At 38.7% G+C, this 13248-nt stretch overlaps 1 protein-coding gene across 1 annotated transcript in view; it reads left to right on the top strand.

The window, feature by feature from the left end:
- Positions 1-13248, top strand: part of MOXD1 (monooxygenase DBH like 1) — a 91739-nt gene that overhangs the window by 62490 nt on the left and 16001 nt on the right. The window contains exons 5-9 of the mRNA XM_027056879.2: positions 6456-6635; positions 7168-7270; positions 8751-8917; positions 10008-10199; positions 11363-11422. Coding sequence (XP_026912680.1) covers positions 6456-6635; positions 7168-7270; positions 8751-8917; positions 10008-10199; positions 11363-11422 — 702 coding nt within the window. The remainder of the gene's footprint in view (positions 1-6455; positions 6636-7167; positions 7271-8750; positions 8918-10007; positions 10200-11362; positions 11423-13248) is intronic.

The following is a 13248-nucleotide window of genomic DNA, read 5'->3' on the forward strand; positions in this document are numbered from 1 at the left end:
ACTAATTACATTTGCAAAGACCCTCCTTCCAAAAAAGGTCACATTCCAAGGTTCCAGTTGGGCATGAATTTTGGAGGGATACTATTCAAACCAGCACAAGGGAAGTAAGTAAAAAATCTATTTCTTGGGGCGGCTGGATGGCTCAGTCAGTTAAGCATCCAACTCTTGATTTTGGCTCAAGTCATGATCTCACGGTTTGTGAGTTTGAGCCCTGTGTTGGTCTCTGCACTATCAACGCAGAGCCTGCTTGGGATTCTCTCTCTCTCTGCCCCTCCCCTGCTCTCTCTCTCAAACTAAATAAACAATTAAAAACATACATATTTCTTAATTTTAAATTTATTTATTTAGTTTGAGAGAGAGAGCGAGAGCGAACATATGCACGTGCAAGTGAGGGAGGGACAGGAAGAGAGAGAATCCCAAGCAGGCTCCACACTGTCAGTGCAGAGCCCGACCTGGAGCTTGAACTCATGAACCATGAGATCATGACCTGAGCCAAAATGAAGAGTCAAATACTTAACCAACTGAGCCACCCAGGTGCCCTTATATATATTTCTTTATTGTTATTGTTAAGGTAGTTGGTATTTGACGTTTGCAAAAACATGTGGATTCTTCAGTTTGCCAATGCTCAGTGGCTTTTTGGGAGAAGTCCTTTTGGAACTGAATCAGTTTCACAGTAGGTGCAGGTACGAGACCATCAGGCAGGCACAGTTTTGTCAAGGACCCCAAATGTTTTATGTCAGAAAGATAATATACATTCCCACTAAGATTTTCTTACCTTCTATTCTGATACAGTGGTCTTGGTTCTAGGTTCTAAGGATTTCTGAGACACTTAGGAACTTTTTGTCTTATCCCCATCGAATCCTATTCCATAGACCTAGGTCACACCGAGTAAAATTCTTAGCCTCATTTCATTATATTATATAATTTTTAAAATTTTCCAACCATATTGTGTCCTTTGTATCAAATTCCATCCCAACTCTGCCCTCATTCAGTGACAGAGTGAACTGAAATTGTTTCCTCTCTTACCAAAATAATTGAGTCATTTACCAAGAGTTGATTAGCAAGTATACATAGATTCTAAAAGGTTTGCATGGGAGCAAACTGCTTTCATTTTCTGAAACGTGTGCCCTGCACCGAACAGATTATGCTCATCCGTAGCCAAGGAACAGAACATGGCAAAATAAAGAAAGATTGATGCCTGGAAGTACAAATGTGAATCCTGACTTTTGAGCTCTTAATGGTTGTGCAAGCATCTTCAGTATCCCAAGTAGAGGATCAGAAGGGGGAGATTACAGGATTGATCCGCAGCTGTGAGTGTCTGAGTCCATTGTGAGGGGCTGGTGCACAAGTAGTTCAAGTAGCCTCCTGGGAAAAAGTGGTATGTTGAGAGGCTGGGGAGGTGTGAGAGAACCAACAGAGCAGGAAAAAAGCACTGAAAGAGAGTTTCAGAGGAGCACAGTCCTGAGTGGTTCTAAGTGAAGGCTGGGACGGTGGGATTGGGCAGCTGAAGTGGGGTGCAGGGTAGGTCACTGGAGTTTAGACTATCAAGAAATTAGGAGGCAATAAATTTGATGACTCAGTCTCATTCATGGAAAGGCTTCATTTCCATTCAATAAATAGTTATTAAGCAGTCTGCGTGTTGCAGTGATTATGCTAGACATATTGACTTGGATAAAGAGAGTAAGAGAAGGTGATGAGGTCATGAGAACAGTATAATATTTGGAGCTTTTCAATTCCCAGTTTTATAGTTGATGTTAATTTCCACCTTGGTCTTGACTATGCTTAGTAGCTCTCTTATTGTTTGCTTTTTTACTGCTAAGTCTTCTCAAGAGTACCTCAAAGGTCCAGTTATCTGAACTGACTGGAGACTGTTTTACTCTTTTTTTCATTTTAATTTTTAAAAATTTATTCAAAATCAAGTTAGTTAACATATAGTATAGTATAGTATTGGCTTCAGTAGAACCCAATGATTCATCACTTTACATATAACACCCAGTGCTCATCCCAACAAGCACCCTCCTTAACACCCATCACCCATTTAGCCCATCCCCACCAGACTCCCTTCCAGCAACCCTCAGTTTGTTCTCTGTATTTAAAAGTCTTTTATGATTTGCCTCCCTCTCTGTTTTTATCTCATTTTTCCTTCCCTTCCCCTATGTTCATCTGTTTTGTTTCTTAAATTCCACATAGGAGTGAAAGCATATGATATTTGTCTTTCTCTGACTAATTTATCTTGCTTAGAATAATACACTCTAGTTGTATCCACGTTGTTGCAAATGGCAAGATTTCATTCTTTTTGATTGCTGAGTAATATTCCATTGTATCTATCTATCATCTATCTATCTATCTATCTATCTATCTATCTATCTATCTATCACATCTTCTTTATCCTTTCTTCAGTAAATGGATTTTGGGGCTCTTTCCATACTTTGGCTATTGTCTATAGTGCTGCTGTAAACATTGGGGTGCATGTGCCCCTTCAGATCAGCATTTTTGTATCCTTTGTGTAAATACCTAGTAGTGTAATTGCTGGGTCATACATAGGGTAGTTCTATTTTTAATTTTTTGAAGACATAGGGTACAAGAAGAGACCATTTTACTCTTAAGAATACTTCAGGTTGAAGGCTTCCTCCTCACCTCCCTTCCACCTGTGGTTTCTTTTCTAGGCTGTTCCTTTACTAGGCACTGGGGCTAACAGGTAACCCACAGCTGCCAGGCCATCCTTGCCTGGCCTCTATTGCATATGAAGGTGGGTGTATGGAACTGTCATCCGTTCTGGTCTGTAAATGCCACCTGTGTACGAGAACACTGTAGTTAATAACACAGTTTAATATGTCATCAGGTGTTTGTGTCATTGCCACCCACTTCCATATGCACTACTTTCGATTCCTTTTTATTTATTCCTTCTGCAGTCATACAGCCGGCCTAAAAATGAAATTGAATGTTTGTTCCAGTCTCAGAAATACCAATTTATCCGCATTGGTATGCTTTATGTTGCCATGACCTCCTTTGGCAATTTCTTTAAGTTTAATTTTTGTTTTAATAGAGGCAACCTTTGGCATTCTCATTTAGATTGTGATGACAATGTGACATCTCTGAAGCAACCAAAATAAGTCGCCCTTTTAAAGTGCTACCTCTTACAGCAGTGATTCACTACGCTATAGCTTTATTTGCCTCAGAAAGGTTTTTAATGTAAAAATGTATAACACCACCATTATTTCAAATGATGCAATGATGCAAAAGGAAAAGTCTTTCTCGTGCAGACAATTACCGAATATCCAAGAAAGAGCAGTGTTTAACCTCTTCTAGTGCCCTCTGGTCTCTGCCGCAGCCTTATTTGGGCTAAAGAAGAATGTCACAACAGGTGATGTGACTGCTTCGAAGGTTTGTGGAACTGGTTGAGGAAGCAGCAGATAATGACCAGCAGGCTTTTTGGGGATGGGTGGCTGTGTGCTGGCATCACTATGCTCGGTCAACGTGGCAGGAAGCTCTGTGGGAAATTCTGTTCCGTGTTGGGGCACCGAGAGCCAGACCCATTCTGGTCAAGGTGCTCCCGATCCCTGGAACGTGTCCCCTGCACGGAGCAGGTTATGCCTTCCCATAAGAATATGCTTGGGGTTCCCCTTAAGTATTCTACATGGTCATCTTAAAATTCCTTCTCCAAAAATTCTTCTGTTCTTCAAGAATTTGGTAACCTGTGCTTTTCCTCTGACATCAGTGGCTCCTTAGTTCAGTTGTTATCCTTCTGGGGCACTTCTCTTTCTCAGTCTGCCCTTTCATTTCCCACATCCTCTCTGTTTTGCCAAGAGCTTTGCTTCTTCACGGCCTTCTTATTTTCTCCTGTGATCAGTGCTCAGGTTTGCATGCAGAACGTTTTCTTGTTGTTTTATACATGTATTGTTTTCTTAGAAAAAGCCTCCAGGCTTTACCCTCAGTTTGTAATCTGGAGGTCAGATTACAGTTTAATTTTCTTTGAAGACCTTGCCAGGTTTTGAGGAGAGACCTTGCTATTTGCTCTCCTTAGGAAAGAACATATTGAAAGGCCACACTCTGTCTTCTCTCCCTAAGGGCCAAAGGACACGCGACTGGGGTGAGGGCAGGAATCCCCCCCAGACATAAGGCTCCCACTCTTTCCTCCCCCCGCTCACAGGCAGAAGCTTCCAGGTCCCGATGCATCTCCAATGTGTCCTCCTCCAATGATGTGTTGCAGTGGGAGGAATACTGACTTTGGGGTCAGACCTGCCTAGTCTCAAATCCCCATCTACGATTGCCCGGCCATGGTATTTTGAGTTTGTTACTTAATCTTCTGAGTCTCAATTTTCTCATCTGTAAAACGGAGACAATAATATTTACCTTATAGATTCATTGTAAATATTAAATGAAATGTAGCAAGTGGATAATACAGTGGTTGGCAGATAGTAGGTGCTAAGTAAAATGCAGATGTTACTATTATTATTCCTAGAATGCATTGGTAGTTGGGAAGCCTGGGGTTGTTTCAGCGTTTCCTATATTAAAAACAGCAGCAACAACAACGCGTGCTCTTCAAAGATTCTCTGAAGAAGTTTAGTGATGCTCCTTCAAAGCAGGCACCACCAGCCACACATAATTCATCATGCACATTCTCAGCTTTCTCTTGCTGTGCCTCGATGAAGACCGTCTGTCTTTGTAGCTGCCTTGGCAAGAGCCAGCTTTTCTTTAAAGCCCTAATGGCTCCTTTCTAGGACCTACCTTGTGGAGCTCAGTGCAACCTACAGGTTCTGCCAGAACTGAAAAGGCACTTGGTGAAAATGCCTCATGTCCCTCTCTTACTCTGGACATATTAGCAGTGCCCTGTTCCCCTTGGAGTGCTGAGGTGCCCGAATAAGTCAAGTTTCACAAGAGAGCTCAAACTAGACATGGAAACTAAAATCTAATAGGCATCCTAGGTTGCCCTTCTGTGTAATGTGTTATGCAACCGTGCTTGAACAATAACTGTCGTTTTCAGGCAAAATAGAAAATAGGTTCTGCCTTCAGGGCACACAGTCTTTTAGAGATGAGAGACAAGTGCAAACAAAGCCATGCACAGTGTCATTGCTGTGAATGTGATGTTAAAATGTACGTGTGGGCTAGCTATGGCACGACTCACTATGTAACACAAAGGCAAGCTGGATTTAAAAAGTGGAACCCCCGGCTGCCTGTTCAGATCTCTGCCTACTACCTACCGCTTCCTGTTTGGCTGCTTAGATTCTCTGATTTAAAAACAAGAAGGAAAGGAAGAAAACCTATGTAGAAAATCAAAGTGGAAAGCCTTAGGAGACAATAGCTGAAAACACTTCATCTTCATAAGCACGTCTAAATTGGAGGACAAGCAAGGGTTTCAAAATGCATTCGCCTGCTTTTGAGTAGTCAGGGCTAAAGGTGGAAGGTGTTGAGCTCTAAGACAGGTCAGGCCTTGGAAATTTAGGGACAGACCATGGTTTCTTTAGCAGATGAATGGAGCGTTCAAAGAACCCTGTGGCTGATGGCAACACCTGTAGCCCAGCTCCACTAGGTACAGACAGGGCTCCTGTACGTCCTCTGCAGGTAAGACACTTTGGGACCCTAGGATGTGCTCAGCTCGCTGTGAGTTCCCTGGGCTGAGGTGTGCAAGTGTTATGAAGGGAGCTTACAGAAAGGACAACGGACGAACGTGTTCATATGCATTGTACTGTCAAGATTAGAACCCACTTTACTGCCCCTTCTCTGTACGCTGGTTTCTACCTTCCCTCTCCTAATTTCAGCAGTGTCACAGGAACACATCACTACCGTGTTATTTTCTCTCCTAAATTCTAATGGTAAGATTCTTATTACAATTTGATTTTAATCACTAGAATAAAAATATCCATTATTGAACGCTACTTTGTGCCCAGCACTATGCTCAGCACCAGGTAGATATGTATATGATAGATAGGTATTGATAGATAGATAGGTAATAGATGAATAAGGCATCATCTACTGCCTTCAGTAGGGATGGATAAAAATATTTTGAGGTGGAAGAGAGTGAGACTGAGGGAGTTTATGCCTGTCTATAGCATTAATTTCTTTTTTTTATGTGTGCGGTGGGGGGAGAAAAGAAAGGAAAAAAAGGAGGGGACCAAGGGCAAAGTAGCCTGGAAGAAAGCAATTTTTGAAACAGCTGCCATGCAGAATGATCAGGAAAACAAAAGTGAGTTCAAAACACAAACAGATTAGTAAATCCTGTGATTCTTGGAGGAACAGGTTATCATCTCGTCTTTGCCGTTGCCATTGTTCCCATCACCATCATTGTTTTCATATCCAGAATGCATCATACTTGAACCCCATCATAACCTTTACATCGTTGAACAAACGATTCCTTCGCAAAACTGCTAATGCTTTATGCTAGTTTCATGCTTACCGTAGGGTGTTGTCGGGTGGTTGGATTTATCACATCCTCCCTCTCATTTGTGCTTGTTTAGGTGGAGCCAGTGATACAGAGAGGCCACGAGAGTCTGGTCCACCACATCCTGCTCTATCAGTGCAGTAGCAGCTTTAATGACAGCGTTCTGGACTATGGCCATGAGTGCTACCATCCTAACATGCCTGATGCGTTCCTCACCTGCGAGACTGTGATTTTTGCCTGGGCCATTGGTGGAGAGGTGGGGCTAATGACTGATTACGGAGATGTGACACTATTCATTGATCATGTTTTTCCCCTACGGTTCTCATACTTATAAGTAAAGCTTTATACACTATTTCTTCTTTTTTTTTTTAATTTTTTAAAATGTTTATTTATTTTTGAGACAATGTAAGAGACAGAGTGCAGGCAGCGGAGGGGCAGACAGAGGGAGACACAGAATCTGAAGCGGGCTCCAGGCTCTGAGCTGTCAGCACAGAGCCCGACGCGGGGCCCGAACTCACAAACCGTGAGATCGTGACCTGAGCCGAAGTCGGATGCTTAACTGACTGAGCCACTCAGGCACCCCGCTTTATACACTATTTCTGATATGAGGGTAGCTTATTTTTCTTTCCACTGGCAGAGATTCTTTCCTTAAGCCCCTTTATTTTATCCACTATAGATGATGGGGTTCCAGAATGTTGAAATATCTTAGAGAATGGTTGGGGTTTTTGGAGGAATAGAGCTTGTAGGGACTTTCATAGGGCACATCTCATGGAATTTTCCTTATTTAGGGTTTTTCCTACCCACCTCATGTTGGATTATCCCTTGGCACACCGTTAGATCCTCGTTATGTGCTCCTGGAAGTCCATTATGACAATCCGACATATAAGGAGGGTGAGTTTATTCTTCGTGTATTCTACCTCTGATTTTTAAAAGTTTTAGAACACCTAATTTAACAGAGTTGAAACTAACTAGCATCATTGTTAGAAAGAATTAACCTATATATTTGTCATCCAAATTAGTATACTCTTTAGAGCGAAAGAGGGTACTATTAATAATTATACTGGGACAAAAGTGATTAACCAGCACTGAACCAGGCAAATGGGCATGTGTGGTCACTGATCTTAAAAAAACAATTTGCATGCTACTTTCCAGAAAGTAGAATAATAGATTTTTCTATTTGCGATGTAAATTAGTCCTAAATACACAGTGTTTATGAAACATTTTCTTTCTAACTGCACATATGAAAAGCTGCCATTCATCACTAGATAATGTTAAGATTTTGTTGTATGGTAGGAAAACCATAAATATGCTTAAGAAATATTTATGCAGTGACACTGCGTAATATGATATTGAAATGAAGAGATGAGCATATTTACATTTGATTTCTAAATCTACTTTTCTAAATCGACTTATGTAATATTCCAAAACCAAAAAGTTGAAAGATTCGATATGAAGCTATCAAAAGAAGCAAATGAAAGTTACTATTTTCCATTGATTTATGCAACTATTCAGCAAATACTGAGCATCAACTTTGTCTTGGGTCTGTGCTTTATGATACAAACCAAACCACCCTCATGGAAATTATAGTGTGGTGGGAAAGAGAAACAATAAAACTAATCACACCAATTAATATAAATTTATGTATATGTCAGTTGTTCCAAACCGTCATTTTGGTAGTCACAGGTAGGTAAGTCAACCCTCCAGAAAGGAGTCGATTAATTCCCAAGTCAGTGGAACAAATTTATGAAGGGTTTGGGTCATACTTTCCCCTCTATGAAAACTGTCACAGTAAGGAATGTGTCTTACTCATCGTTAATCCCCCATGCCTATTATCATGCATGCTATTCACATAATAGATTCTTACTATTTTTTGTTGATTGAATGACCGTTGTTGAATGATTAAAAGAATGGCGGCAAACTATAAAGAACGTTATCACTAATAGTTTATTCTATTAGCGGATGGTTTCTAGACCAAGGGGTTTCTCCCTTTATAGAAATGTTACTGAACTTTACCTGAAAACAATATAAAATAAAACTTTTGTTGAGTTATTCTACATTCTATTGAGTGACTTTAGAATTTCCCTTTTGTCTTTATGTTAGATAATTGTGGACTATATCAGCTAGACCACACAAACATTTTTCCCATGGTATGCTCTGGAAGTCAAAAATGGTTGCAGACAGTATGGCGACTTGTCTTTTAATTCCCATTTGTGAAACTGAATGTTGTATTTCAATGATCTTTACTTGTAATTCTTTCCCTTATGAAGTTTTAAGGAAAATGAATAAACCCATTTCAGCTGAATGTGGAGAACCTTTATTTTTATTTTTTTAAGAACTCAAACTCACTTTTAACTATATGCTCGCATTCCAGGCTTAATAGATAATTCCGGACTGAGGTTATTTCATACAACAGATATAAGGAAATATGATGCTGGGGTGATTGAGGCTGGCCTCTGGGTAAGCCTCTTCCATACCATCCCTCCAGGGATGCCTGAATTTCGGTCTGAGGGTCACTGCACTCTGGAATGCCTAGAAGAGGTATGTGGAACATCTGAGTCTGCGAGCTGCCACTTACAGAATAATGCTCTTAGAAAACTATGTTTGGAAAATCTCATGTTTATTATTACCAATCTTTTTCTTGTTGTCATGTTTTAAAGCCATTATTTATCATTGTGGGAAGACATCTGATGGTTTTTTAAATCTTGAAGTCTATAGGAGTAGAATTCTGGACAAGACTAATATCCAGGATGTTTTCCTTCCTGACCTACTTCCTTTGTTTATTTCATACTGGACACTTTATTTTCTCTTTTACAATTTCTACCTTTGGTTATCTAGTGTCTTTTGCATTTCTCTACCTTTCATCTACATTTGTTTTTTTTTCCATTATTCATTTTCAATTTTTTCTCCTTTTCTCTGCTTATAGTTTCCCTACTTAAACCAAAGAGCAAGAATACCCAATATAAAAATACATATTGGATAAGAAAAAAACATTTTAAGTATTTAATAATGGCTACTTCCATTTATAGTTCTTCTTTTCTTAAGCAAACATATTTCAATCATATTCGATCATATTCTTTATGAACCATAAAGAATTGTAGACAGATGGCAGATGGATGAAGTGGAAAGATTGAGCCCTTTGAGTTATTTAGACCATGATGCAAATTGCCATGACATCATTTACTAGCTGTAGGACCATGGACAATTCACATAATTCCATTCTTCCACTTGGTTTTCTTATCTTAAAAAGTGGGAATGACTTGTCCTTTTAAGAGTTTCCATTTACAGGTCACTAACATACTGGAGTCTTTTTGCCAGGAGCTTTGATGGACTCTTTACCTCCTAAAAGAAGGAAAAAGAAAGATAATATTTAGGAGTGGTTCTGTAGGTCCCCAGTAAGCATTCGGTCCCTTTCTTCTCTCCCTACAAACGTTACTTCACAAAGCTAATAACCCTGCTAGGAATAAGTCATGAAAAAATCCAAGTTCAAAATGTTTGGCTGCTCAAGCATTCACTTAAATTGCTTTAGATTTTCTTCTTAGTTGTCCCTCCAAGTCTCTTTTACTGTGAACTGTCTGAACATGCGCTTGTTTGGGCTAATTGTGTCTTCCTCTGTGTGCCCTGCCCTTAGGCTCTGGAAGCTGAAAAGCCAAGTGGAATCCATGTGTTTGCTGTGCTTCTTCATGCTCACCTGGCGGGCAGGGGCATCAGGCTCCGTCATTTTCGCAAAGGGGAGGAATTGAGATTACTGGCTTATGATGATGATTTTGACTTCAATTTTCAGGAGTTTCAGTATCTAAAGGAAGAACAAACAATCTTACCAGTATGAATGCTTTCTTCTCTTTCACTGAATATTAGAAAAGTCAAGACATATATCAGCTGAGATTTAGCAAGGTTTCTATGTGTAAAATGAATTGCTCATCGTATTCACATTCTTTAAACCACCCACTGTGGGTGTTGCACAACCCAGATGGAATGTGTTTGATCTTTTTTCCAAAATCAAAACTCATTTTTCTTACTATTCCCACGGGCAATTCAAGTTGTTTTAAGAAGAAAATGAAAACTTGGTTTCTGAGTACCAAACATTACTCTTTTCTTACTTAACTTTCCAGGAAACCTTTGCATGGCGATTCTGGTGATGGGAAAAATCAGAGATCTTTTTTGTACCATAGGATGGTTTGGGGAAGTTACAGTTCAGTGAAAATGAATATAAGGATAATTCTTTCATTTGACAAAGTTTTTGGACAGAACTAATTATACTATACTCTGTAATCCAGCTTGCAACAATACTTGGGTTTATGGAAGAGCATGTGTTGAGATATTGATCTCTGTACCTTCTGAGCAGTAGGCCAGGGAGAGCAAATCTAGGGACCAACACCCGGAGTGAGCTGTCTTTGGTCTATGAATAGCCGTCTGTCCATTTACCTGAGGGGTGAGCCATAAAAAAAATTATTTTCTATGCGTACTGAATTGTTCAAAAGGTTAGAAAACACTGGAGCAATACATTACTATTATTTTGCTTCAGAATTCTGTTGTAAGGAAATAAAGACATGACTAAAGACTTTTAAAGAAAACAATATAAACGAAGAGGTAACACAATAACTAGTATCCATGGCTAACATTTATGAAATGTTTAATCTAAGAGCTAAGTGTGTGTTGTATCATTTAATCTCCTCACAACAGCTGTGCAAAATAAGTTATTTTATATATTACTTTTTAAATAAATAAATTGTGCCCAGTTAATTCTTTTCTTATTTAAGGTCATTCAGCTAGAACATGGTGGAGTATGGCCTGAGAGAGCCTTATTTGTTTGTTTGCTTGTTTATTATAGTAGTATTCTTAGAATTAAGTAGATCAAAGGTCTCCCTGAATCAAATTGCTTAATGAATCTACTCATGTAGCAAATAAAACTATTGGCCTACAAATGGATTACATAAATAAAGCAAACTAAACTCCAATCTGAAAGCTTTTATTTTTATGTTTTAGGGAGATAATCTCATTACTGAGTGTCGTTACAACACAAAAGATAGAGCCCGGATGACTTGGGTAAGAAAATTTTTATTATTATTAAAATTCATTTGTGGAGAAGGAGAAAAAGTAAAAAGCATTTCAATTTAGAGGCAAAATTCCTGAACCTCTTGAACATGAAACATCATAAGAGAGAAGTTAGAGCTGTTTTAGCATTTTATCAGGTTAACTAGTGATACTATAGCAATATTTGCAGTAGAATTTATTTGCTCTTTCATGAAAAGCTATCTCTAGTCTTTTAGTTTTTCCTCACCAAAACTTATTAAAGACCTGTGATCACAAATGACCATCTGCTTGAGTCTGGACTCAGATGAATCAAGACTTCGAAAGGAAGAATGAATTGTATGACCCTAAGGTCGCTCTTCTGAGCAAACAGATTGACGGGGGAGTCCTGACAAACATTCATGCCTTACCCAGTCTCTTCCGGAGAACATCACCCACCAACTCATTTTATGAAGTCAGCATACTCTTAATACTAAAATTTGATGATGACAGTATGAAAGAGGTCAGCAACATGCACCTGTTGGAAATATCTTGGACAGAGTATTGACAAACCAAATTCTGCATCATATAAAAATGAAATGTTAGAGCAAATTTGGGATTAATTTAGCTAAGGAATGTAAAATTGGTTTAAAATAGAAAATATATTAATACCATTCTACATTAAGAGATTGAAGGAAAAAGACATGTGACCACGTCAATAGGGGCAGAAAAAGACTTCATAAAATTTAAGGCAGTCATAAAAAAAAAAAAAAAAAAGAACATTTCACAAACCAGGAATAGGAGAGAAGTGCCTTAACCAGATACAGCTTACCTATGAAAAATCTGTAGCAAATATCTAACTAAATGAAATATTGGAAGTACTAATTTAATATCAGGAAGAAGATAGGTATTTATTATCACTATTTCTATGCAACATATTACTGGGAAGGAAAAAAATATCTATGGATCAGAAAGGAAGAAGCAAAGGAGCAAAATACAGTATTCACAGACATTGTAATTTTCTACATCAAAACCCCCTGAAAATTGGTATCTAAAATTAACTGTATTTTAGTATATAAGAAACTATCTCAAGAAGTTCTATAGAAATAAAACCTAATATTTACTTAAAATCTAATATTACTTGGTCTCTGGAAAAAATTATAAATCATGATTGCAAAACACTACAGTACACCAAAAGAAATGAAGAGATACTATGTTCATGGATAGAAAAGCCCAATAAAGTAATCTTTCTGTTCAAATTGGCCTAAAAATTTGATGTAATTCCAATAAAAAATTCACAGAAATTTTATGACTTTAGATTCTTGTATCCTAAGAAATCTTTGCCTAGTCATAGTTGCAAAGATTTTCTGTTTTTAAAAAATGTATTTCTAAAAATTTTAGTTTTAGCTTTGATATGGAACCAGTTGATTCTAAAATCTACCTAGAAGAGCAAAGGTTAATAATAGGCAAGACACTACTAAAAGTAAAAGGTGGAGATAAGCCATTGGATATGAAGACTATTTTAAAGCTATGGTGATCGATAGTGTACTTGGGTCCAGAGTTAGAACAGTAGGACATAATAGGAACTTTGGAGACTGGCCTATAAACCCCCTGTACGGAAACTTGGTTTAGAATAGACATGGCATTGATTTAAGTGGCAAAGGATGGAGTTTCCATTAAAGAATATTAGCACATCTGGGTATACAGATGAGAGAGAACACTAGCAGGGGAGAGACAGAGAGTGGGAGACAGAGAATCTTAAGCGGGCTCCATGCCCAGTGAGGAGTCCCACGTGGGGCTCAATCTCACAACCGTGAGATTGTGGTCTGAGCCAAAATCAAGAGAAAGACGCTTAATCGACT

This window comes from Acinonyx jubatus, chromosome B2, assembly GCF_027475565.1.
Source record: "Acinonyx jubatus isolate Ajub_Pintada_27869175 chromosome B2, VMU_Ajub_asm_v1.0, whole genome shotgun sequence".
Classification (NCBI taxonomy): domain Eukaryota; kingdom Metazoa; phylum Chordata; class Mammalia; order Carnivora; family Felidae; genus Acinonyx; species Acinonyx jubatus.